Here is a 12065-nt window from a genome sequence, read left to right on the forward strand (position 1 = left end):
TTTCATCAGCTCGTTCAAGGCCACTCACCCATCGGGCAAAAAATATGTCCTAATGGCAATGGGCTACTGTGCCAAGTGGGTTGAGGTAAAGCTTTTGAAAGACAATTTGGTTGCTACGACTACGAAGTTCATTTACAAGTAGATCATCACATGATTCAGCTATCCAATTGAGATAGTCAGCGACCAAGGTGGCCAAACGAGGTGATGAAGAAGATAACAAGGTGCCATATGATTGTCCATAAGCTGCTGTCCACCATCTATTATGCGCATAAGCAAATGGCCAGGTAGAATTGTCTAAAAAGATCACGATGAAGTAATGAAAAAAATCGTCAATAAGAACTGCACATATTGAGAATTTATGGGATTTTTGTTATAAGGTAGCAACCAACCTCACCCCTTTCAAGGTGGTGTATGGAATTGAGGCAGTGGTGCCTATGCAGTAATTGATGCTGTCTCTAAATCACACGGTCATGGAGTAGTTGAGCCCAAAAGAATCACTCACACACCGCATGGACCAGCTGTAACAACACCTTCATGAGATAAGATTCATCGTAGCCCACAGTTTTGATATAGTGTAACGTCGCCAAAAGAAATGGGTTAACCGCCATGCACATAACTAGATCTTCAAAGAAAGGGATGTGATATTGTTATTCTAGTCCAGACAGATCCCTCACCCCAGCAAACTAAAGTTTTGATGGGCTAGACTATATTAGCTCATGCATCATTATTATGATGGCACGTTTCTACTTGGCATGCTTCAAGATGAGCTTTTCAAAAAGCTAGTTAATGGCCAATCACCTTAGGCCTTATTTTGGCCCAATGCCACCATTTGTCTTCCTCAAGGAATCGAAAGATACACCGGTAGTAATGTCCGCATGTGTGGATTTGATAAGGCTAGATGCTGACTCATCAAGTGATAGGGTGTACCTCAACATGAACTTAACTACAACACGTGAGGTGCAGCCTTCCAAAAAGGCCATCGTCAGCATGCATGCATGCATGTGAGTGCCTCCCTGCCATTGCATGCCTATTCCTCCTTGATGTCTCTCATTCCCTTCATCACTTGCAACTTGTCATCACGACTCTATTGTTCTTGTCCTTTGCACTCTCTTACACTCTCCCTGAGATCCGTCCAGCTTCACACTAAATTGTTGACCTTCGACACCCCACGTTAAGGAATGGCTGATGGTAGCACGACTAAGAGATGCTACAATCCTGCCTTGGAGCACAATCCTCATTCACTCGAAGGCCAAAAGCATTACAGCACAGCTACAACAAGGAAAGATAGTTCGTGTTGCCTCCAAGTAATACATGCTCATAACAAAGTGGGTCGTCACAATGCTTTGTCTCCCTCACGATAATGAAACTTGCTGCCCCAATTTCAAGCCTAACGATATGGAGTATCCATTTGACAATAAATCCGCCCAAGAGTACCTCCTCAGCAGCCTCATCAACCTTATCCTCATCCCCTATTTCAGGTTCTTTTAAGCAAAAACTGCTAATGCTAACATCTCGGCTCTACAACAACGGGGTGGCGGATGCAAACAGAGGAAGGGAAGCCCATGGTGTGGGCACATCTATTCCTAGAGTGCTTCCTCAATGGGACAAAATTCCTCGTAGAGAAAATGAATGCTCGGAGCCAATTGGCCAAATCCACTCAGTCTTGTTTTCATGCTTAGTACTGGAGCTCGAGATTCCACCAACAGGCAATGCACTAGAGGCCAACCCAATAGAGACCTCCAAGGCCACAAAGCGTAAAGACCGTGTGCACCAAAAGGACCACAAGAGTCCTCTAGCTAGAGGGTGAGGCCATCGGCTCCAAGGCCACCGTCGATGATGACTTTGAGCCGATCACCTCCTTCCCCTTGCCCATTGGTCTAAAAAATGTAGCCTTCTCTAATGTGCTTGCCTCAACTCCCTTGACGAGCATGACCGTGCTAGCACCCCTTCATCCTATTTCAACTACCTCGTATTTCTTCTCTTGACCGGCCATTTCTTCATCTATTCATAAAACTGTGTCCCTCCCCATTGCCTCTACGTCTATTCCCCATCCCTTGATGATTGCAGCTGTAAAGACCACCAAAGGGGTGATCATCGGGGGCTCAGTGACCCCATTAAGGCACTGTTCAAGAGGAAGTCCAAACTAGTAGGCCTCATGATTGAGACATCCCCCACCACTACCAACAAGCGCTCAAGACTAGACACAAAGTAGGATGTGTAATCGAAAATCTCCATCATAATGCCTCCCACCCAGTTGGCCATTCTAGTTGAGTTCCCACATTTGCTCTTGCTTGGTAATGTTGGGGTGGCTCGTTGTTGTACCGAATACATCATTGGATACTTGGCCATCAACCAGATGGAGCATCTTCTTAGGAGCTAGCAAAGGCAAACAATAGCCTGAGGCAGCAAGAAAAGGAGATGGCAGGTTTGCACCGGGAGTTCAGGGTCTCCCAACTATCACAGGAGGTTGAAAACCTCAAGCGAATGCAACAACAGGCTAGAGAGGAGCATGTCCACATGCTAGAGAGCCTCCACAACTAGCATGCAAAGACGTGATAGTACATGTCTTTCAGGGATGTTTTTATCGAAGCTATGCTTATATATTAATATCATATCTTGGCGAAAGTTTTCAAGATCTGTTTTTTTGTTTCACAATACTAGTTGAATGTAGTATTGTTTTATATATATATTCTTTGGAATTTTGAAGGAAAAAATGTAAATCCTAGCGAAACTTTAAAGTTTTTGCATAAAACTTTCAAATTCTGGCAAATGTTTCAAACATTTATTTTTATTAGGGCATACAAACTTTCAACACCAATATAAAAGTTTAGCTTCTTAACGAAACTAACTTGAAAAAATCATCCATGATGTCTTTATACATACATATAGATATATTCATGTATATACATATATATATATACACATATATATCGCAGCTCGAGCCCTCCTCTGAGATATGCACCTCCACACCACCTAGAAGCCAACTTAAGAGGCAGTCCCTATGGATGCCAACATATTGACAGAGCTCTACACGCTTAGTCAAAGAAGAGCAAGCCTGACAACACCATGTTATCGCTTATACAGGCCATCCTAGCACCCGCCTGTAAACAGATCTGTAAACAGATGGCAGTCATCCAACAAGATGAACCGGAGCCAGATGCAGATGTGGCTGACACTTTTGCTCTCATTCACAAGGGCATATTGCAATCATCGGGCGAGACAACCAGCCCTCCGCGCAGGGCCAAGGTGCTATGCTTGCACCAAATGCCAGCTAGAAGCACGCAACCCTATCCCTCATGAAGGGGAAAAGCCCCCATGCCGATTTATCTTCTGTGGATAGATGGCATCCTCCTACTCATCGGATTGGCCAAAGGGGCAGAGCCTCCTCAATGCACGCTCCTGTAGGAGTAGATTATGGTCCTGCAACGCAATTGGGACGATGCCAAGGACCAACTCAGGGCAACTAAGCTACATTTTGATCTTGAGTCGAAGAGCTGGGTAGAGCAGGAGCATTAGCTAAAGCTACAGATTCAGACATTTGAGTAGAGCGACATGGTCCTACAAAAGAGGAGAGTAAAGACGAGAAGCACAGTAGTTCCCCTTCAGCATAGAAGCGAATGAAGCAGCCTTCTCCCTGCAAGACGGTTTAGCAAATAGTGCAGGAGGAGCATAGCGTAATGGCAGCAATGGTCTGCATAATGCGGGTAACCAACAATGACTTGCTCAAGAAACAACAGCTGCAGTAGAACCTCAGCAATGCTTGACAACAGATGGTCTTCAACCGTTGGTAGATTGTCGAAGACGGTTGCATGAGCATCAAAGGCTTGGTGGCATAGGCATAAATACCAGAATCGACGTGGTATCTGGCGTTGTACAAATTTTTGCAGCTGCTACTACCACCACCGCCTCCACCACTAGTGTCAAATTTGCCAACCGTTCTACCTCCACAATAGGGCCACCTCCACCGCCCGATCAACAACCTGTTGCACTGGTGGCCCAACCGGCCAACAATGATCAGATAGAGATCGCCAGATGACATTTGGCCTTTTATACATGTCACCTTTTCTAGAAGATGAAGTAGTGGGCGTTAGACTTTCTCCAACTGATAATGTTCACCCTCTGCACATCCCAGCCGCTCCTCTTTCATCTTTGGATGCCAGCATGACTACTTGATAAGGCCCCTAATTTGCATTGCCTCCTTTCTCGACTTTTGGACAATCCTAAACGGCACCACAAAGGTCACCATGGTTTGTAGCCCGAAGGAAGCATCTTTCGAGTCATTAGGACTCTTTTAGCAGCATCTTTTGAGTCATTATTTGGAATCTCAACCCTGGCCTTGGCAATTTCCTAAATGTATTGTGCATTAGGGCTTAGTTATGTGCATTGGTCAGTCTGGATAAATGAAGAATGAGTATCTAATTTCTTTAATGTATACAACCAAAACAACTAGAGATACAAGTAAATACAAAACATTGACATTACATGAATATATCAAAGACTAGAAAGCAAGTGAATGAATGTATCAAGGGACAATATCACTCTTCGTGTGACAGGGTGGACTGAGGATTCTTGATCCAAAGCTTCACTTCTTATTAGAGGCTTGACCCCAAGAAATCATCCATGGAAGCAATTCTTGCTTCATGGTATTCTTTATTGTACACCGTGAGCCATTGGGTAATGGTCAAGGAGCATGGTTGGATTTTCTTGGTGGATCATCACCGTTAGCCCAGGTCTTCGATGGTGTGGACATTTGTCCAAATATGGGAACATTCCCATCCTGCTCTCATCCGAGTGGTACCATCCATCACGGAGAAGTTAGCCAAGAAATCTCTTCTTTTTTTTCCTGTAGTGCAATTTCAAGGTCTCACCCTTGGCAATGAGCATAGATCCAAATTGACACCTTGGCACTGCCAAGGTATGTCTAGTATGCCATGCCTTCTTCATGCAGAGGCGTTTCGAATGTGGCGCCTACAGATTTGAGCACCATGGAGCCATAGGATTCGTTCTTACTCCCCATCCCGACTCAAGACCCTCTGCCTTCCTCATAGGTGGACTCAGCTTACGAGGTGGTTTCTAGTTTGTGATGGATATGGTGTTCGCGATTTGCTCGGGTCATGAAGCGGACATACATCCATTTTCGTTGATATAGTGGATTTCATTTGGACTGATCTCATTTTTACTCGCTGGAGTCAATGGGAGAGATGCATTGGGACCTTTACAGAGATTGATAGCATTCATGAGGGACCTCATACTCTGTTCCTTCTTTTAACATGTTAGTCCACTTGGGATGATGTGGCATTATAGACCACCCCCATGGTTGTTTATTCATATTGTAGAGGGGAGATATCTCCCACCTTTGGTATAATTTGTTTTGAATGGAATAAAGTACTTCTTACTGCAAAAAGCTGCCCCTGACTTTGACTTCCGACTTTGACTTTGCATTCAATTAATCCTAAATATAGCAAAAGCCCAATAAACCCAAAGGTGCAAAAATGTAACAATTGTAAACAAGGCAAGCTTTCTTCATTATTCTTCCTCCAGAAGTGAACGCCTAGATTTCTAGGTTGACAGAATAAAGCTAGAAATTTGATAAGCAATCACCTAACATTAAACACTAAAGTATACAAAAGTACCAAAACCCTTTCCACTTGCTGTGCTGAGTTCACAATAACTAGGAGGATAAAATTCCTCCACCAGCTGAGTTGGTCTCTCTGTACATAGAAGTTCAGAAGATCTTTGATAAACAATCATCCATAACCATCTAACATGCTGAGTTGAGAAAATAATAACTGGCATGCCTCAGAAAAGACCAATGGTTGGCAAAATAAAGCTAGAAATTTGATAAGCAATCACCTAACATTAAACACTAAAGTATACAAAAGTACAAAAACCCTTTCCACTTGCTGTGCTGAGTTCACAATAACTAGGAGGATAAAATTCCTCCACCAGCTGAGTTGGTCTCTCTGTACATAGAAGTTCAGAAGATCTTTGATAAACAATCATCCATAACCATCTAACATGCTGAGTTGAGAAAATAATAACTGGCATGCCTCAGAAAAGACCAATGGTTGGCAAAATCAGTCTCTGCAATCACCAGAAACAACTGCAGCCAAGCTCCAAATTATCCCCGGACCCCAAGGCAGTGCTGACCTACCAGCGAGAAAGCAAATATCAGACAAAGGTGGGTGACACTACCATCTTGTAATGGCTAGGGTGGGAGCAGATTCAGTTAAATGAACCTGGCTTACATAAATTCAATAGACACTCCACGTGATGAAACATAGTTTCTTAGTAACCATAAATGCATATATGCCCACCACGATGGTCAAACTGCTGCTCTTAGCATCATCCATGACACGTGTGTCACCACGGTATGCCTTGACATTCAAATTCTGAACTTCCGACCTTCAGTAGTGTACCTGCTGACGTGCCTTTCCATCTATTGATGGGCAGGATACTGGATCATAACTTTAAACCTATGTATGCCACCAGTCTTCATAAGCTGATGCTCAAATAACAACATACCATGACATATAATTATCAGTTGCAGCCCAAACTATATTGTACGTAAACACACCCAGTATTTGCTTCTGCAGGTGTCAAAAGCCGACATGAGAGCTCCAGGGTATGCACACTCACTTTTTCCATTCTCTTGGATTTTTAATTTCCTGTAAAACCAAATATATTTGAGCTTTAAGCAAGCAAACAAAAACTTAATCCACATGAAAAGCTCCTCCAGAGTATTTACCTTGCCAAAAAAAGAAGAAATCTGACTCCCTTTTTTCTTGCAACATCATACAAGAGAAGATTCACAGAGTGGCGATGATTTGATTGATAAAATCATCACATCCACCTGAACCTCATGACTTATCCTTCCACGTGCATCCACAGAATCAAAAAGATCATCTAATACACCCAAAAAAAGATGTTTAAAAGATCCTAGTCAAATCAGCTGGTCTGTCTAAATTTCTGGCCTGGTCTGTCTAAGTTGTGACCTAGCAAGAAAAGGTGATTGTTAAAAAGTTTGTAATCTAACCAGTCCTCAAGGATTTCATTGCCTGCCTTGCTGGAATCCTCATTCTCTTTCCAATTCCATTCTCAATGTCATCTGCATTAATATCTGTATTTACACCTTTACCATCGGGCATATCCAAAATAGCCATGAAAGATTCACACACTGAGTTAGAACAAATCAGCCGTTAGCTCCATTTTTGTTCATCTCGAAGGGACACGAGATGACCAGTCCTTGAGGATGATATTGCTTGCGTTGCTGAAACTTTGATTGCTTTTCTTTCATCATCTCTATAGTTGCCCACATTAGTCTTTGTATTTGCACCTCGACAAGTGTCCATGGAATCAGGCACATAATCCAGCACACTTACATTCAAAAAATCAGTACCCAGCAAGGAAAGAAGCATCTTCCAAAAGTTTCAGTGACTATCCCTTCCGCAAACATCCCCAGAACCAGGGACACCAACTGGCAAATCAAAAAATTCACATCATTAAAAAATCAGTCTAATCAGCTCATCAAATGACGTTCTTTTCAAAGCAACAACTCAAGCATAATCAAAGCTCTGATATCTAACCAGTAGTTAAATATTTCTTTGCTTTTTTCACTGGAACCCTTATTGTCTTCCCGTTGAATTGATAGTGTTTCCAAGTTGGACAATACTTCTTCATAAGTTCCTCTTGGTTCTCTGGCATTCCTAGCTGTTGATACACTTCTCCAACTCGCTGCAATGTGCCTTCATCCGGTTTTACCCCCATCATTGCCATCTGCTTAAAAACCTTCAACACAGAAAAACAATCTCCAATTAAAAGCGATAGATAATATATCCCATTTAATCAAATCAGATCATATCATAAAATTGTGAGAGAAGATCAATGAAAGCAAGCTGTTTTCTTCCTCTTTCTGCTTCCAACTGCTCCACCTTCATCTTAACACTAGAAGCAGCTGACTGTCCTTAGTCAAGACGGAAATTGGGACAGGGGAGGTCATGACGAACACGTTGAGAGTATGTATCTCAAAGAGAGATTAAAAAAAGGTCAATAATTCCCATTAATTGGCTTTGCCCACAAGCTTTAATCTATTTGTGGTTAAGTATAAATTCCTGCGTAGGCAGAATCTATAATTATTTCCACAAGGTACGTAAGAAACAATATTAGGGGCCAGATTGTCGCAGCTCTCGGCCACCTTAAGAGATTGTCCATTCATCCATGCAATTCTGTTTAGACTCTTCACATCCCCCCCCCCCGATAGAGTAATCAAGGATTACATACGATTTGATATTGCCAATCAAAGAGGATAAAATCACAAGTACAAACAGATGACATCATTTCTAGAAATTTTGCAGCTGACAGAAGCTGCTTGCTTGACCTCACAGGCACAGAGCATTCCCTTTTCCCCAATACGCAAGCAAAACCAATTGCATACCAAATCGCAGTTTACCTCCAAAAGTTTTTCTAGCATTCCATGCCTCTTGTACATGCTCATCATGCGGACAAACATGTTCCTGGGCATGGAACTTCTACGTAAGGCTAAGAGCTTTTCCCACAATGCCTCAGCATCGTCCAGACGAGCATCCATGTCATATGCCTTCAGCAAAAGGTCATATACTCCCATTGTCTGGCCTTTCCCTTTGCTTAACATCCATTTGGAAACCTGTGCACAAAAGCAATTAGAGTTGAGGAAATACATATGGAAATTGAAACCCAAAAAAACAAAAAATTAAAACCCAAGCTAAAAATATGGAGCAGGGAAATTATGCAGCTGCTATACATATCTCATAATATGGCTATTGATCATGTATATGAGGCTTATCTATGACAAGTTCAAGACTGGTAATTGAGTGCAGCAGATTCAAAACACTCGAGTGCTCATTCAGATCGTGATGAGTACACTTCAAGCCCGGTGGAATGAAAACATGTACTTCTATGGTGTATGAAAATCCCAATCATATCAAAATTATCAATACGCCAAACAAAACCTGGATGATTCTCTGCCATTGCTGTCGCTGCTTGAGTCTGTTAAGCCCTTTTCTCACAGCAATAACTGGGAATTCCGGCTCAAAAGCAACCCATTCATCTAACCCCCCATAAAGTTCCTCCTTCACGTTTGAAAGAGGCATAACCTGCATAAAATCCCATACCAATTATTAAGATAGTTTCCTTCATTTGGTCTGTACTTGAAGGCTTAAGAACCTAGCATAGGAGAAGAGGTCAGAGAATAGGGTAATACAATGCTCACTAAGGATTTCACCTTTGTTCCTGTTCCAGATGCGCCCGTCCTTTTCCAAAGATGATGTTGCTTCTTGCCTTGGCTTGCAGATTGGTTTTTCCCTGTCTTGGATGACTTCTGTCCTTCATAAAATACTACTGTTTAGGAGATGTTTAGAGGAAACTAATTGCTTGAAAAGTGGGCAATATGACCAATTTACTTGAATATCTCCCTGAACAGATGGCCGTAGCTGTGCTCTCTCTGATTTAAAAGTCTTCTCCATTCCTTTGCACGAAATGGTGAAGGATCTGCAAATGGTAAAAGCAATCATATAGCTCATTGCAAGGGCAGTTACGACTTACAAGTCTTGACAAGATTCTCGTACTGAAGTAAGCACCTGCTCAATAGATGTTTTTCCCTGCAAAACAAAGCAGCTCGATCGGGAGTACCAGGCCTCGATTTGAGAAAGAATGTGCTTGTCTCACTAACCATACCAAGGTCTTGATTTAAGTGAGCTTTGAAAGTGGAACTGTTGGGTACATAACAAGCGTTGAGATGCCTGCACACAATCGAAATTGGCAAAGCCACGGACGCTCGTAGCGGGCTGCTTTTGTCTATAAGAAGCAAAGGCCATATCCTCGACTCTGTTGGGTCAACACAAAATGGAATGAGAATACAATGTACCCACGTTACACCGATGCGATGACAACGGTGAATTGTCCTCTAGTTTCCAAGGGGAAGAGAAGTGATTGGCATACTTGGAATGAGAGCCAAGGGGTGACGGGCTCCTGAGGCAGCGGCCTTGAAGACAGACATGGAGCTCATGCTCTTCAATGCTTGTGTGTGTGTGTGTGTGTGTGTGTGTATATTTGACTGGAACCTGATGATGCTGTGCTAAATCGATTGAATGATTGTTTCATCAAATAATATAAGCAAAGAACAAGTGATGATTGTGTTTGATGTGTGGCCTACGGATGCATGTATGTGTGCTTGCGTGTGTATGTGCACGTCCTTGTGTGCATAGGCACCTACCTGTGTGTGAGAGTCCACCCCTGCGTATGTGTTTGTGTGTGTGCATCTATCTATGTTTGCTCACACTTGCACGGGTGTGTATCGAGTGTCTGCTTGCATGTCTGTACGTGTATGTGTGTGCAACCCTACCCATGTGTATGTTTGTGCTTGCGCGGCTCCTTATACGTGCGGTGTGTGTGCATGCACGCACGTATGTGTGAGGGCTCGCATGCGCGTTTTTATGTGCATATATACTTATGTGTATATGTGTGTTATGTACATGTATGTGTGTATATATGTGTGGTATGCACGTGTGTATGTGTGGGTTGATAGTAGCCAGCCAAGCCATATTTGGTTGTCATGTGAAGATTCCACATGATGCAATCACTACTAGACCAATGGTTGCTTGTAGTCACCACTATTGATCTATGTCTTCATCTCTATGGCACACAATGGCCTTCTAAGAAGGTTACCCGAGTAACTATGGTGATGACTTAGTGGCTAGCGATCGTGTGCATAGTAGCTAGCAATGATGGCAATCCGATTCTAGTAATAGGTACTTATAATCCCCATGCATTTTGATCGACTAGATCGCTTCTTGAATAGTCGTTGGAATCACAATTGATTTGCAAGAGTTCATAAGGCAAGTCGGCTCACCTTCACTTTTGGCCAACTGTATGCTAAGTATGGTCGGATCTACTTTCTCCTTAATCTTTTGCCACAAGCCCTTCATTAGAATGCCCTTTCCAAGGTTATTAATGGCCCCTATTAAGAAGGCTAATATGGTCGAGCCACTTCGCGAGGAAAGGCTCTTATGCTTGGATTTAGTGTTATAGCGTAGGTCCTACTAAAGTATATTCTATTGCTATAAGAATCAATTCAACCTGCAATTTTATAGATCGAATTACACGACCGTTACATCAGTGTAAAGAGAGTTCTATTTTATAGGTACGAGATATCCAACTTGAGATAGCAATACGTCTCAAAAAAATGAAGATTTGGTCATAAGTTGCCTCAAGCTATATCATTAACCAATATGATGTCCATGATACAAAGTTCATCTAGTAAAAAGTAACATGTTTATCAAACCATATAGGTGTAGCTCTTTGTCACAATTTTGGAACATTTTATGCCTGTCATTGTGCCTTTTATCACAAAACTCACACACACACACACGTGTGTGCGTGCGTGCACACGCGCGCGTGCGTGCGTGCGTGCGAGCGTGCGTGCGTGCGTGCGTGCCTCTGTGTGTGTGTGTGTGTGTGTGTGTGTGTGTGTGTGTGTGTGTGTGTGTGTGTGTGTGTGTGTGTCTGTGTGTGTCTGTGTGTGTGTGTGTGTGTGTGTGATTGCCCAATCTCAAAGGCATGGGTCAATGCAGTTAAGAAGGGTATTCCACTTTGTGAAGAAGATGAGAATTGGATTCTGAGAGTCGGCAAGACCCTAAGGCAATGGCAGAGGCTTGATGCCTCCTTTTCTTTTTGAGGTTTACTTATTCCTTGTACATATTTTCATGCGTGCTTCTCTTAAATGTGTTTCTTACAATGTACAGGGCCTCTGCAACCCAAATAAATGGACGCTCCTTTGGCACTATGTAAATAGAACTCATTCAAATGTTGTGTGTCTGCAAGAGCATAATCAGCATTCCTTTGCTGGCCAGCATGGGTTCTTTTCAAGATATGATATATTCTATGCAAGCTTGATCAATTCTCTGGGGTGTACATTCTAGCCAGACATGATTTGCAGCCCTGTGTAGCATATAATGATCTTTATGGCTGATGGATGATTATCCAATGCATGATCAATGGAGAGATTTTTGAAATTGGTTCCTTGTATGCCT

The 12065-nt window shown here is 42.6% G+C and overlaps 1 protein-coding gene and 1 long non-coding RNA gene across 2 annotated transcripts; both read right to left on the reverse strand.

Annotated features, from left to right (window-relative positions):
* Positions 1-5965: 5965 nt before the first annotated feature.
* Positions 5966-7142, reverse strand: LOC147887343 (uncharacterized). The gene is made up of 3 exons (XR_015543259.1): positions 7037-7142; positions 6749-6906; positions 5966-6668 (listed from the first exon to the last, which is right to left on the reverse strand). It is a non-coding gene; the product is annotated as an uncharacterized LOC147887343 (long non-coding RNA).
* Positions 7143-7276: 134 nt separating this feature from the next.
* LOC147887344 (pentatricopeptide repeat-containing protein At4g18975, chloroplastic-like) lies at positions 7277-10226 on the reverse strand. Its single transcript, XM_087394944.1, has 8 exons — positions 9976-10226; positions 9615-9861; positions 9438-9525; positions 9239-9355; positions 8988-9131; positions 8450-8662; positions 7587-7788; positions 7277-7477 (listed from the first exon to the last, which is right to left on the reverse strand). The coding sequence occupies exons 1-8, from the start codon at positions 10040-10042 to the stop codon at positions 7431-7433; spliced, it is 1125 nt and encodes a 374-aa protein (XP_087251070.1). The 5' UTR covers positions 10043-10226; the 3' UTR covers positions 7277-7430.
* Positions 10227-12065: the final 1839 nt, after the last annotated feature.

The sequence above is a fragment of the Dipteris shenzhenensis genome, chromosome 23, assembly GCF_047967505.1.
Source record: "Dipteris shenzhenensis isolate YYH24624 ecotype China chromosome 23, Dip_SZ_1.0, whole genome shotgun sequence".
Classification (NCBI taxonomy): Eukaryota; Viridiplantae; Streptophyta; class Polypodiopsida; order Gleicheniales; family Dipteridaceae; genus Dipteris; species Dipteris shenzhenensis.